The sequence below is a fragment of the Dioscorea cayenensis genome, chromosome 7 (genome assembly GCF_009730915.1).
Source record: "Dioscorea cayenensis subsp. rotundata cultivar TDr96_F1 chromosome 7, TDr96_F1_v2_PseudoChromosome.rev07_lg8_w22 25.fasta, whole genome shotgun sequence".
Taxonomy (NCBI): Eukaryota; Viridiplantae; Streptophyta; class Magnoliopsida; order Dioscoreales; family Dioscoreaceae; genus Dioscorea; species Dioscorea cayenensis.
The window spans coordinates 24,747,846-24,763,198 of record NC_052477.1 but is presented as its reverse complement, the minus strand read 5'-3'; the positions used below and the strand labels follow the sequence as shown (position 1 = coordinate 24,763,198).

General features: G+C 40.1%; 2 protein-coding genes across 2 annotated transcripts; both read right to left on the bottom strand.

The window, feature by feature from the left end:
• Positions 1-998: 998 nt before the first annotated feature.
• On the bottom strand, positions 999-1,985 carry LOC120265208. Its single transcript, XM_039273093.1, has one exon. It carries the CDS (start codon positions 1,983-1,985, stop codon positions 999-1,001), a length of 987 nt encoding a protein of 328 aa, XP_039129027.1.
• An 8,013-nt stretch (positions 1,986-9,998) lies between these two features.
• LOC120264524 (splicing factor 3B subunit 6-like protein) lies at positions 9,999-10,637 on the bottom strand. The gene has a single exon (XM_039272337.1). The coding sequence runs from the start codon at positions 10,536-10,538 to the stop codon at positions 10,164-10,166; it is 375 nt and encodes a 124-aa protein (XP_039128271.1). The 5' UTR covers positions 10,539-10,637; the 3' UTR covers positions 9,999-10,163.
• Between the last annotated feature and the right edge of the window lie 4,716 nt (positions 10,638-15,353).

Genomic DNA, 15,353 nt, shown 5'->3' with positions numbered 1-15,353 from the left:
ATTGATATTGATAACTAAATTCAAACTAACAAACTTATCTAAACATAATCCTAACATAATTTTAAATACATATTCAATTTATAAAATAAGAAGGGTCATAACTACAAACTTAAATGCATAAATGCAACAATGCCTAAAATCAATATATAAATAACATAGGGTCCTAAATGTAATTAACAAGATTAATTCTAACATTAACCCCCTTAATCTCGTTATGTCTTTCTCATGTCCTTCAGGTTATCTCATCTCGCAGCTTGATGAACCTTTGGCATCCAAGGGGCTTTGTTAAAACATCTGCAAGCTGCTCCTCCATTTCATCACCCTTCTGAACACAATCATGAATTAAGTGATTTTTACTGTCGATGTGGTTACTCCTTTCTTGATGTACTGGATTCTTTGTCAAGATGTTTAAAGCTTGAAAAATCAAATGATAATACCAAGCATACCATAGCCATGCCACATCTCCATGTTCTCTGAGCAAACATACAGGATGTACTGCCTTAACATTGAGTATATATAATCTATTTTTTGATCTCTTCGCCCTTGCGAATATCCTTCTACCTTTTATCAAAGACACACAAGTATCCTCCTTTAATCACTTACTCGCATCCATGCTCATCAAGTTGGCCCAAACTCACAATATTGCTGCGCAAAGTAGGTATGAAGTAAACATCTATGAGAAGACGATGCTCACCATTTTGACACTGAAACATTACAGTGCCTTTTCCTTGGATGTTTACGACGGAATCATCACCGAACTTGACTCTCCCAACTATTGTCTCGTCCAACTCTAAGAACTAGCTTCGGCTCCCGGTCATGTGGTTACTTGCACCCGTGTCAAGATACCACAAGTTGTTCTCATACACTATTTCCTTAGTTCTAACACTAGGCTTGATGTTCACCTCATGCAACATGATCTCCTCTGTCGCATGCTTCATGTCTTGCAAGCGCTCACATACTTCTGTCATGAGTAGCGCCGGCTCATCATCATCATCATCTTATTTCTCCACAAGATGGGTTGTCATGAGTAGCGTCGACTCATCATCATTATCATTTTGTTTCTCCACAAGATAGGCTTCCTCATCCTTCTTGGATCTGCACTCATAGGCATAATGACCAAAATAATGACAATTATAGCATTTCACCTTGGTCTTGTTAAACTTCTTCTCTTGATGAGTGCCTTCATTTCCACTTCTATCATCACTGCGTCCGCGTCCACCCCCACGCCCACGCCAGTTGTTTCCTCCTCGTCCTCTCAACGAGTTCGACATACCTTCACTTTCTTCTCTTGCCTTCCATTCGGCTTTTGTCAATAGGATGTGTTCTTCTTTCTCATCCTCATAACCCAGCAATCGCTCTTCATGGGCTTTAAGCGACCCGATGACCTCCTCCACGGTCATCGTTTGGAGATTGCTGAACTGCTTAATCGTCGATGCAATATGAATAAACTTGGAAGGGACAGCACGAAGGAGCTTCTTGACGACATAGGCCTCCTCCATCTTGTCGCCCAATGCACGAATTTTGTTGACTATTGTGGTCAACTTTGTGGCAAAGTCATCAACCGTCTCTGCTTCACGGATGCGTAGACCTTCAAACTCGCTTCTCAGAGTTTGGATCTTTGCCTCCTTGATGCGCTCAGTGCCCATGTGCATTGTCTTCAACATCTCCCATGCCTCCTTAGCGGTCTCCTTCTCAGCCAACACAAGGAGCGTCTCCTCGCTAATACCCTGATAGATGGCAGCAAGGGCCATCTGATCCTTCCGCATCTCTATCTCCTCATTCGAATCAATAGGCTCAATGGCATCCCACACGCCTTGTGCACGCATGTACACCTTCATCTTGAGCGCCCATGCCGAGTAGTTGCTCTTCGGGAGCAACGGATACTGGAGGGTCACCGTCCCGTCTCTTGTTGGAGCCTTCAATGTTGGAGTCTTCAATGTTGCCGTGCTGACGGTTGTTTCACTCTTTGATGATGAACCTGACATGATCTTTGGTATCTACTCCGAACCTTGCTCTGGTACCAAATGTTAGGAAAATCAGAGAAAAACACACAAAGAACACTTAAAGAAGATGAGATAATTTTGACGCGGTCAACAAAGTCACACTCTTTCTATCTTTTTATATTGATATTGATAACTAAATTCAAACTAACAAACTTATCTAAACATAATCCTAACATAATTTTAAATACATATGCAATTTATAAAATAAGAAGGGTCATAACTGCAAACTTAAATGCATAAATGCAACAATGCCTAAAATCAATATATAAATAACATAGGGTCCTAAATGCAATAACAAGATTAATTATAAGGAACCATGGCACACTATGATGAGATCTTTAAGCTGAAAAGTCTCTGCGCCAAGGTCGATGTCTTCCATTTGTTATCGGCATGTGGAAGACACCAGCGAAAAAGGTGTTTTCTATGGCTTGGAGGCTTCCGGTCATCCGAGCTTCTTAAGGTTTCTCGATTCACTTCTCTCACTAGCCCTAAGGAAATGTAGTGCACCTTCAAAGGCCGGTCTAAATTCGTTTCATGAACATTGAGATCCATGTTAGTGGGATAGAAGTTATCTTTATATAAAATTTTCTTTGTAAGTTCTCATAATTTCCAGCATGTTTCCAAAAGTCTGCAGTTTGCTCCATTGGTATTTAGGATTCTGTTTATATGACTTGTGGAACTTTGCAGCCATAATATGATTGATAGTTTGTTTAGTCAAATCTAATTATACTGTAACATTGCATCAACTTTTTTTGCTCAACAAAAACGAAAATAAACATTGCAGCAACTTAGCCATCAGCCAGAGCCTCTCAGGGAGCAGCAATTGGCCGGGATTTGCAACCTTCAGTAGTCGTCACAATAAGCAGAAGATGCACTTTCACAAGGAATGTAAGCATTGCACATGATCCTTGGCGTAAACTTTGGTCGGTCTTTTTGGGCGTCGGGTCTTCGTGAAATGTTGCTAATTACATGGTCAGATAGCAATGGCGATGGGAAAGCTGGGGACCCTCAGAAATTTTATCCGCCAGGTGGGCTTTTGACCTTTTTGGTTGCATTAATAAAGGGAGGTTCTCCATCCTGCAATCTTCTCTAAATGCACTAGCTCTTAAAAATATTACAATTCATTTGCTGTGATAACCGGTCGACAATCTTCGACGAAAGAAACCCCCGCAACAAATGCACAGGACATTGACAACACGCCAGTTTGCACATGTGCTTCTTACTATAAATGATTAGTGTCTCAGACATCTCATGTTGTACCATTCTGTATGTGTTGAGTTACAGCGTATTTTTGTGTTAGGATTTGAGAGAGCAAATCAGAATCACTTTCAATCTTGACACAGAGAAAAATGAACACACAAAGGTTCACACAAAACGAAAGCAATGCTCTCACTTTTCCAGTTTTCAAACAAACATTACTTGCTTGTACACTGAGACACTCTCAGTCATCACATTTATAAACACACACACATACATCATTACATGAACATACACATCACCGACTTAACACAGTAGTAGCCACCAAACTTTAAGACTTAACTAGACTTTTCTAGATACAAAACATGACAATTGATATAACACTACTGTGCATGAATATAAAGTTAACAGTACAATCATTCAAAATAAAGTCTTCTTCAGCTTCTGGAGTTTTCCACCATCTCATTGCTTCCATTCTGCAGCTCATCTTGCACTATGCCATTGAATTGTGATTCTGCAATCACTCTTTATCTGACAACACTCCTCCTCTTGATTGTAGATCACAAACACCTAATAAACTTATCATTTTAACATGTTTCTGAATTGTTAAAGGCTTGGTAAGAACATCCGCCAATTGATCTTCTGTATTGCAGTGTTCCAACTGAATGACTCCATCTGTAACTAAACCGCGAACAAAATGGAATTTAACATCAATATGTTTCGTTCTACCATGTAGAATAGGATTATGAGCTATGGCAATGCATGCCTTGTTGTCACATTTCACATAAATGGATTCAAAACACTGAATTCCAGTCTTCTAAAATTCTTTTCATCTACAAGCCTTGACAAGCAGCTGAACAGAGAGCAATATATTCAGCTTCTGTGGATGATAAAGCTGTAATTTCTTGCTACTTTGATGACCAAGTAACTGCACCAGATCCCAAGTTGAATACTACACCCGAAGTGCTTTTTCTGTCATCTAAGCAACCTGCCCAGTCACTGTCTGAATACCCCTCCAACTTGCCAACTATTCCTCTTTCATATAGAATTCCATATGAAGTAGTACCTCCAAGGTATCTGAGGATTCGTTTAGCTACTCCCATATGATACTTGGTTGGAGAATTCATAAATCTAGAGAGAACTCCAACGCTAAATGAGATGTCTGGTCTTGAATGGGTCAAATAGATCAAGCACCCAATTGGACTTCTATATGTACCTGCATCTATTTTTCCAGACCCATCTTGTGTTTGGAGTTTTAAACTCGAGTTCATGGGTGTAGGTACAGGTTTGCACTGGTGCATGTTATAGCTCTTCAATAGATCTTCAGTGTATCTCCTTTGGGAGATATGAATTCCATGAGAACCTTGAACAACTTCTAATCCCAAGAAGTATGTCATTAGGCCAAGATCATTCATCTCAAAATTTAACTTCATATCTTCTTGAAATTCCTGCACCATTGCAAGAGATGAGCCAAGACAAATAATGTCATCCACATAAATACATATTAACAGAATTTCACCTCCCATGCTTTCTTTCTTATATAGAGTGTGTTCATGAGGATTTTTGTGAAAGCCTTGCTTGAGAAGATGAGTATCAATGCGACTGTACCAAGCTCTCGGAGCTTGCTTCAGTCCATATAAAGCTTTCTTCAATTTAAACACCTTGCCTTCTTTGCCCGGAATTGAGAAACCTTTTGGTTGCTCAACATAAACATCCTTATTGATTTCTCCATTTAGAAATGCGGATTTAACATCCAAATGATATACTGGCCAGCCTTTACTTGCAGCCAAAGCCAAAAGTAGTTGAACTGTGTCCATGTGAGCTACAGGTGCAAACACATCTTCATAATCGACACCATACTCTTGAACATAGCCCTTTGACACTAAACGTGCTTTGTGCTTCAAAACTTGACCATTCGCCTTGAATTTTGTCTTGAAAATCAACTTCAATCCAATGATTTTCTTTTCAGGAGGTGCATCAACTAATTCCCAAGTTTCATTTTTATGAATAGCATCCAATTCTTCTTTCATTGCATCCCTCCATTCCTGAGATTTTTGAGCCTCTTTGAAAGACTGTGGATCATGGACATTAAGAGCAAATGAGCAGCTCTCATATATGTCTCTTAATTCACGAACTCTGATAGGAGTAGTTGACTCAGTTTCACTTTGAGCTTGCCTTTCAATTGACTGATCTTCATGTAATGAACTAGAGCTTCTCTCATTTGACTGTTGACTTGATTCTGCTGAACTTTGACTTCTTGGACTTTGTTCATTTGAATGGAAGCTTTGCCTATCTTGGAAAAAACCTGGCACCACAGTCCTTTGCACACTTTGAGAATAGTCTTCACTAGAATTCCAAGACCATGCAGCATCTTCAATAAACTCAACATCTCTACTTATCAACACTTTGCCTGTGAAAGGATTATATAGTTTGTATGCCTTGGCCTCCACACAATAGCCAATGAAAATACATTTCACAACTCTTTCATCCAATTTCTCCAATAAAGGAGATGGAGTACGTGAAAAAGCTAAGCATCCAAAAATACGCAGATGACTCACCTTTGGTTTAGTTCCTCGCCAGGCTTCATAAGGAGTTACGTGAGCCAATGCCTTGGTAGGTGAGATATTGGAAATATATACTGTAGTAGAGATTGCCTCAGCCCAAAAAAAGGTAGGTAATTGCTTGAAATTCAACATACTCCTAGCTCGATCAACCAGTGTCCGATTTTTCCTCTCAGCAACACCGTTTTGCTGAGGGGTATAGGACACTGTATACTCTCTTCGAATGCCATTCTTTTCACAGAACACCTTGAATTCATTAGAGGAGAACTCACCTCCTCTATCAGTTCTCAATGCCTTAAGCTTCAAACCTGATTGCCTTTCAACTAGAGCTAGGAATTTTTGAAAGCATGTAAATACTTCATACTTATTTTTAATGAAATATACCCAGCGCATCCTGGTAAAATCATCAATAAACAGTAAGAAATAACGATTACCTCCGAGAGAAGCCACTTGCATGGGTCCACACACGTCTGCATGAACTAATTACAGTTGTTCTTTAGCTCTCCATGCTACATCGGACTGGAAAGGCTTTGTGGACATTTTGCCATAAATGCAAGATTCACACTTGCTGAATTTTTCTAGTTGAGGCAACCCAATGACCATTTTCCTCAGACTAAGCATTTGCAAATTTTGAGAGCTCAGGTGACCATACCTAACATGCCATTTGAGCGATTCATTAAGATTTTCTGCAGCCACTCCTGCATAATTGACTGCTGATAACTCCAGAGGGTACATATTGTTGCTGGTACGTTGAATATTCACCAATTGAGCTCCAGTTCTTGCATCACTTATTATACAAGAATTGCCCTTGAACATAACCTCATACCCAGATGTTATCAGTTGTCCAACACTGAGGAGATTATGAGCCAGTGAAGGAACAAACTGAACATTTGGTATGAGCTTAGTCTTACCATCATGAGTGTTGAAAATTACTGTGCCTTTCCCAGCAACCTCAATCTCCTTATCATCTCCAAGTCTGACCTTGTGATGATGAGATTCATCTAAGGTCTGAAAAAGATCCTTCATTCCTGTCATGTGGTTGGAACAGCCACTGTCCACCAACCACATTGACTGGTTCAAGTGCTTGACTCCTGTGAGAGCCATGAACAGGTTGCCGAGGTCACTCCCAATACTCTTATCACTTGTTAAGAACAGATTCTTCTCTTGAGCTTTATCTTTGTACCAGCAATTGGCCTTGGCCATACTTTTTGCATATATGGGATTGGACTGCATTTTTGTTGGTAAAGTGTTAGTCTTGTGTTGTAATTCTGAAGTTTGCTCCTCTTCCTCTGCCTCTTTTAGCATCCTTCCCACGTCCTTTAGGAATCCATTTCTCTGCATTTTTGACACCAGATGATTCTCCCTTGACATGTAATGCACGATCTTCAGATTTATCAAGAAGTCTGTCCATCCTTGCTTCATGTGCCTGTAATGAGCCACTTAGTTCATCCAATTGAAGCTCAGAAATGTTTCTTGACTCTTCAATGGCAGCAACTACATAATCAAATCTTGGAGACAAACTTCTCAACACCTTTGAAACCACCTCTTCTTCTGAGAGCTTGTACCCAAGGGCTTTAATCTCATTCACAATTGTCACAACTCTAGTAATATACTCATGTATGCTTTCATTGTCCTTTATCTGCAACACTTCAAACCTTTGTCGTAAGGTTTGTCTTCTTACTGACATAAATCTTAGTTGTGCCTTGATATAGCTTTTGAACAAGCTCCCAAGCCTCCTTTGCTGAAGATACACCAACAATCCTGTCAAAAATTGAATCATCTACAGCCTGTTGAATGAGATATAATGCCCGAGCATCATCTTTCTGACTTTCCTCAATCTGAGAGGCTTCGCCTGAGGTCAATAGTCCCTTCTCTATAACCTTCCAAATACCCGGCGATCTGAAGAGGGTCTTCATTTTAGTGCTCCACCTTTCATAGCCTGCTCCTTTAAACATAGGTAATGGAGGCTGAACTGCATCTGATGCTGGATTTGCTGCCATTTGATGTAGAGAACGATCACTGCTTCTTCCTGACTAGCTCTGATACCAGTGTTAGGATTTGAGAGAGCAAATCATAATCACTTTCAATCTTGACACACAGAAAAAATAAACACACAAAGGTTCACACAAAACGAAAGCAATGCTCTCACTTTTCCAGTTTTCAAACAAACATTACTTGCTTGTACACTGAGACACTCTCAGTCATCACATTTATAAACATACACACATACATCATTACATGAACATACACATCACCGACTTAACACAGTAGTAGCCACCAAACTTTAAGACTTAACTAGACTTTTCTAGATACAAAACATGACAATTGATATAACACTACTGTGCATGAATATAAAGTTAACAGTACAATCATTCAAAATAAAATCTTCTTCAGCTTCTGGAGTTTTCCACCATCTCATTGCTTCCATTCTGCAGCTCATCTTGCACTATGCCATTGAATTGTGATTCTGCAATCACTGTTTATCTGACAACATTTTTACTATATTAATAACCCAGTTTTTATTGTTTGCACTTATAGATGTTCTGAGAAAGCTTGAACCTTGGTTTTTTTTCAAGACCAAAAAAGCTTAGAGCTAAAGAAAAGGAAAAAGAACAAGAACTGAGAAACATAAAACAAAAGAAGAGTTGGCGATTGATGCAGAGGTCTTCAATCCATTTCGGACGATCCAATCCTCTGAAGAAGAGAGAAAGATGTGGGTTGCGGCTACCATAAGCAGCTAGTTCATCAGCAATGGAATTCTCTCTTGGAAAGGATTTCAGCATCAGTTTTAACTTTTGAATCATCACATTTGATCTCCAGGCGATGCAAGGGTGAAGGTTTTGAATTAGCTGTGCAATCCCAGGAGAATCACAGCAAATTTTAAGAGAATGATAAGAGATGAAGCAGAACATATTTCAGCCTGAAATAAATGAAAAGGAGAGAAAAAGAATAGGGTGCAACCTGCTTTCTGGGCTAAACAGGGTTCAACCTGCTTTATGGGCTTTCAAGCCATGCATCATTCACAACAATTATTAACATCTTTTGACAAAAAGCAGAACAATTGGATGATACATCACTTTACATAGCTATGTGTGATACATCACTTTATATTGCTATAAAACCAGCCACTATGTTAATGATGCACAACTAAAGGCAATAGATGACCACATCTTTCCAAACAGAAGCCTGGTTTAGCCTTGATTAATGAGTAATATTTACATTTAAAAGCAATTGATACACAGATGGAATAACAAATTTCAAACTCTTACTAATTAACTTTCAACTGAAAATGCTGCAAAACTGATGTATGCTGCTTCACATTAAGAATTTGAAAAATAGACTGCCAAAGGAAATGCTAACATCATAAATTGATGTTTTACATGCATCTGAAGTTAGCTCCTATGTAAACCTTCTTGTGAATAGGTAATAATTAGAACCAACTCTTTTCATGACATGCTGAACCACTTTTTCTACATCAGACATCAGCATGTTCTACACAATCATCCAAGTATCATAAACACTGCAATCAAAGATTCCTCACTACACACAAAAATACAGAAAAAGATGCAGCTCAGACAGGATTTCCAATATATTTTGCAATAATGAAAAATCTCCATTACTGCAACATATAAATTTACCTTTCATTCAATTAAGAAGCATCAAATTTACATCTTTTTAAACAAGTTAACCAAACAGGAAAAAAGAAGAAGAAGAATTTGCTTCGGTCCTGAAAAGCCAGGTCCAGCTTCTAAACTTCTAAGCAAAAATATTACTGTAAATATAAGCTCATAACTTGTGGCCAGAACATCAATACTTCAATAACATAGTGAAAGTGTTCTCATTAGAGGTTGGTATTTCAAACTCTTACTACTCTAAATGATAATAGTTTCATCCTCCTTTGTTTCATGTCATAACTTAAGAACTTCATAAAGAGGCCTTGTATTCCTCAACCGTTCACCAAAACCTATGTTCCACATACCCTAGGTTAACATACAAATCCTTAAAAGAAATTATCCTCCAAATATACACAATCTATACACAAAATATACACAATACATCTCCAACAATGGCTATCACTAAGATCAAATACTACCCTGATAGTCAAGCCAATAGAACTCACACCAAAACTTCTTGTCAAACAAGATTGCAATCAAATCAACCAATCAATCAAACTAGATTACATAATATATATGTATATATAGCGCATATCAAATTTGGGAGTTTTGTAAGCAACCACAAAACAAAAGAACATGCTGACAATTCATCAAACAAGTTATGGTAAATGTAACATATCATTGCAAAACCAGAGTTCTAATCCAAAAAAGTCAATAATACATCAGTCAAATCCATTCATTATAAGAGATACACAAACAAAAGAGTGGCAGAGAGACCAACCAAACTACTACTTATCTTTGGATGATAGCCCATACTTCTCTTGCATCTTCATGATCTCTTCCTCCTTCTTCTTAGTGTCCTGCTTCTTTGACATCTTGGCCTGCTGGTAATAAAGGACAATGAGGTAGCGATTAGCGACGTTGAAGCCGGAGAGATGGTCGACTGCGGTCTTGGCGTCATAAATGTCCTCGTAGACAACGAAGGCTGTGCCGCGAGTGTCCTTGTTGGTGCCCAGCCGGATCTGGCGGATTGCTCCATACTTGCCGAAGATATCGTACATCTCCTCGCTCGAGATGTTGAACGGGAGGTTGCGCACGTAAAGCACACGGTTCACCTCCGGCGGAAGCCGTGTGTTCCCTTTCCTCAAGCTTATCGTCGCCATTGATTGATCCCTTGTTCCTGACTAGGGTTAGGGTTAGGGTTAAGGTTTCGGAGCAGATGAGGAATTAACCCCAAATCGGTACATATTGTTATGCCAGGTTTATGTGCCCTAATGAATCAATGGAGGTCACGTGCCTTTTTCGAAATTACTTTAATTCCCTTACAAAGTATTTTACTATTTAGAAGTGCTTTTCCATAGAAACTTATTAGTTACTTTCTTTATAAATATAATCAATTGAATATCTATTTTTTTTAAAAAAAAAAAACTTATTTATCCTTTCTATCAAATAATAAGAATAACTAAAATTTCAACTGATTAAGTAACAGTTTTGTTCATTTTGATGACATTCAAAATATAAAATATATTTTTATGATTGCAGAGAATTTAATGACCGCATTTCTTTCTTATTATTGTTCTAAAATAAATTTCTAAAGGTATGAAAATAGTTGAGAAAAATAATTGGTCATGGTTTTGTTTGGGAGCACGAACAATTATTTTAACGAAATCATTTTCTATTAATTAAGATCTTCTCAAATTTATTTTTATGACTAACCTAATGAAAAAACTATAAGAGACACATAAGATATATACATATATATATATATATATATATATATCAGGATGTGGATAAAAGGTATAATTAATTCCCCTATACACATGCACCATTATTTTGCGTGTGCAAATTTTCAAAACATGCCTCCTTAGTGGGGGCAAACACTTTTCAGAAGAAACCTATACTAGATCAAGAGTTCACTGGCACACAGAATTTTTTAATGCTAACTGGATAGGGACCAATCAGACCTTTCTATTGTTTTCTCTCGCCTTGCTTCTCTATTAAAATACCGTCATTATGATTGTATTGCAAACATCCATTTGGATAAGCATTTTTGAAAAAGTGGATAAGCCACGTGAATTCGATAAAAGGGAAAAGGCGAACACATCTGACGTACGTCCACTAGCTGTGGAACACAAAGAAACAACAAAAAGGAGGAACAACAGGTCTCCTCCTGACCCAAACAAAGAGAAAAGCACTTCCCCACAACATCATCCAGAGTCTCCTCAGACGTAAGAGGTATCGCTGCCCCCCTCGAGTGAGGGTCCAGTGAACTCTAAGCTGCCGAGATGGAAAATAGAATCCCCAAGCGTCGATCTCAATCTCTCTGGAGCTGCAGAGAACCATGATAAGATGAAGTGATCAGTTCTAACTAGAACAACATGTGGGCACACACATTTAGCAGAAAAAATAACATCATTTCTTGTAAGCCAAATCGCCCACACAAAAGCTTTAATCACCCCAGTCCCCAACCCGTGGGATCACAGACGCATGAGGCATTCCGCTGATCCCGCAGGCGCCATCAAATGCAGGGCAGAGCTGGCCCGCACTGGACGACACTTCTAAGCTGCGTCCACACTTCCAACGAGAAATTGCATTGCAGAAAAAGATGATCCACCGATTCCACCGCTTCGTGGCATAAATGCATAAGTAGTAGTCGGGAAGCTTAGTTTGCACTGAGCTTAGCTAAGTTTTCAAGGGTAAGAATTTTATCCTTCCAGACCAACCAGTTGAAAATATTGACCTTCCTCGGGCAAGGTCCCTTCCAAAAGAACTTAGCGATCGAGCACCTAAGCCCTCCGTCGTTCGATCGGTCATAGAAGGATTTGACAGAGAAGGAACCATTGGCAGTCAAACTCCAAATCTTCAAATCCTTATCCAAACCAGAAGGAGAGTTCCAGTGGCGGGAAGCGACACGAATCAAGATCACTCACAAAGAGGTTGCGATTAAGAAGATACCTCGATTCAAACACGAAGCATTACGTCGAGGATGCCAAAAATTCGATACGCCAAAGGTACATGGGTGCCCGGCCGTTGAGCCAGCGGTCCTTCAAAAACAAAGATTACGTCCGGGATAAACATTAGCAAGTGACGCACCCATTAAATCTTTGCTAAACCTTTGAACCCGGACCAAAAGAGCGAAACCACCTCTCGAGGAAGGCGAGCGAGTTCAAGAAGGCAAAGTTATAATTGAATTTAATCACCTTAGCCGTACCGGTTTGAGTCGGTCAAAATTTCCACCTCCATTTCCCAGTAGGGGGCCGTATTAAACACGGATAAGTCCAAAATGCTGACCCCTTGCTCCTTTGAGCGACAAATCTGTGCCAAGCGACCGGTCGGCCCTAGGAATATCAATGTCGGGGCCCGACCATAGAAATCGACGCACCCGATCGATGTCCTAATGACCCATCGGGCAAGCGAAGATAGACATCCAATACGTCGGAATGGAAGTAAGGACCCGAATTTAATAATGTAAATGCACTTTCCGATTGAGAGATAAGAAGATTTCCAAGAAGATAAACGACCTTTTATTTTATCAATCAAGCTCTTCCAGTCCTGTTTCCGAGGCCATCTACCGGAAATCGGAATGCCCAGATAAAAAACCGAAAGGCATCCAACGGTACAATTAAAAGTGTTCGTGGCCCTAAAATCCGGAAGCTGATTCATGATGGTAGAAAAAAGACAAGTCTTGGAGAAATTGGTTTCTAGCCCCGAAAGACCTTCAAACAGTAACAAAATCAACTTAATAATCCTCAGATCTTCAGGCCCACGGTGGGTCGAATCGATGGGTCATCCGTGAGTCACGGATTACAAACACTACCAAATTCCCCAACCGGAACTCCAACCAAAATATAGGAATTCAGCGCATTCTCAAACAAAGTACTAAGTACATCTGTAACCAAAACAAACAACAAGGGCGACAACGGATCACCCTGCCTAAGCCTCGTCGATATCTAACGTATCCTCTAGGGGACCCATTAATGAGGATAGATGCTTTCGACGATCTCAGAATAGTTTGGATCCACCCTAACCATTTAGAGCCAAAACCTTTCACTCTCGACAAAGTCAGACGAAATCCGAGTCAATAGGAGTCAAAGGCCTTAGCAAAGTCCACTTTAAGTACATGGCCGTCAAATTTCTTTTTTTGGATCTTGAATATGCAGTTCCTCAGCCGTAGCGATATTGTCTAGAATGCATCTACCTTTTAGAAAGGCCGACTGGGTCTGATTCACCAGAGAGTCCATCACCGTACCAAGTCGCGTAGCCAGAATCTTGGAAATGATTTTTAGAGAGGAATTAATTAAACTGATTGGTCGGTAATCTCCAAGGGATGTCGGGCTCGAAACCTTAGGGATGAGAACAATGTTAGCCCAGTTTATACGCTCCAAGTTCACCCTCTCATAGTAGAAATCCTCACACAGCTTCCAAACCTCATTTTTGACAATCTCCCAAAACGTTTTAAAGAACAGCAGGGGAAACCCATCAGGTCCCGGCGCCTTATCACTACCTAAATCAAAGACCGCCTTTTTAACTTCCTCAAAAGTGAAAGGATGCTCCAAATGAGATAAATCAACCCTAGCTTTATTAATCAAGAGCCTATTCAGGTCAGCCTTAAAACGAAACGAGCGTTGGTGACCAAATAACGCACGAAAACAATTTTCAAACACTTTCCCGATCTCCCTGATCTCCGAGTAAGAATCCTCCCCCACCTTGATGGAAGGGATAAAGTTAGAGTTTTTTTTGCCGTTTGCAACTGAATGAAAATATTTAGTATTTTCATCCCCTTCCTGGAGCCAACGCAATCTAGATCTCTGTTTCAGATCTGACTCACTCCCTATTTGCGAATCTCACCCAACACCTCAACATCTCAAGCTCCATTGAGATTCCTCGAGTTCAGAGGTCTTGATTCTTTGATGCTATCCAGAAGTTCCACCTCATGAAGAAGTGCTAACTTACGCAGCTTAATGGAACCAAAACTCTCCTTGGACCAAACACGAGGTTTTATCCCTCGACCAATGTAACTTTTTTTGGATAGAACAAGCGCCCGCACCCTCGCTGGTTGTCAGATGTTCCACGAGCAGGGAGATCAAATTGGCAAAACCATCCACAGTAGTCAAGCAAGCTCAAAAGCGAAAGCGGCCTAGGATTAGGCGAGTGCATTTCCCACCTCAAGTCTAATTGGGCGTGATCCGATCCAAGGCGAGGAAGGCAATTTTGGATCGAGTCTAGGAACATCTCCGCCAACTTTACATGACGATAAACCTGTCAAGCTTCACCCAAGTGGGGTTAACTTGCCCGTTCGACCAAGTAAATCTTCTACCCAAAGTTGGGGGTTCAAAAAGATACAAATCATTAAGGAGCGAGGGCGCATCTCGGATATCCAAAAAGGTTAGGAGGCCCACTACACTTATCTCCCAAGGAGAAAAATAGCGTTGAAGTCACCACCCACCACCCATGGGACCCCACAGGCGGGGACAACATCGCCTGAATCTCCTCCCCAAAATTCGGCCTTTAAATGGCCACGCATTAGGTCAGTAAACCGAGGTACATCTCCAATGTACGTTATCCCTTTTGAAACAAAAGTCGTGAAACCGAAAAAGGCACCCTCGAGCAACCGACCCAATGAGATGGACACTATTCCACCCAATAACAATTCACTCTGAAGCACCAGCAGACGGAGAAAAAAATAAATTTATCTAAACGGGGTCCGCCTATCTCTTTCCAAGGTGCCGCAGTGATGGAAACCAACTTGGTCTCTTGTAAATAGCAAACATCCGCAAAATGAAGATTCAAAAAATCTTTAACTAGGAAGCGTTTCGCGGGCCTTCCTAACCCCTTAACATTCCAAGATATAATATTCATGACAAACTAATTAGTGACCGCGGACCTCACAGGAGTCTCCGCCTGCTCCCCCTGAGCAATAACACTAGACACAGCACGGTGCTTTTCTACTTGACAAATATAATCTAAGCAAGCATCCT

Coding starts and splice junctions, on each gene's coding strand:
- LOC120265208 (XM_039273093.1), bottom strand. CDS start 1,985: ATGTCAGGTTCATCATCAAAGAGTGAAACAACCGTCAGCACGGCAACA.
- LOC120264524 (XM_039272337.1), bottom strand. CDS start 10,538: ATGGCGACGATAAGCTTGAGGAAAGGGAACACACGGCTTCCGCCGGAG.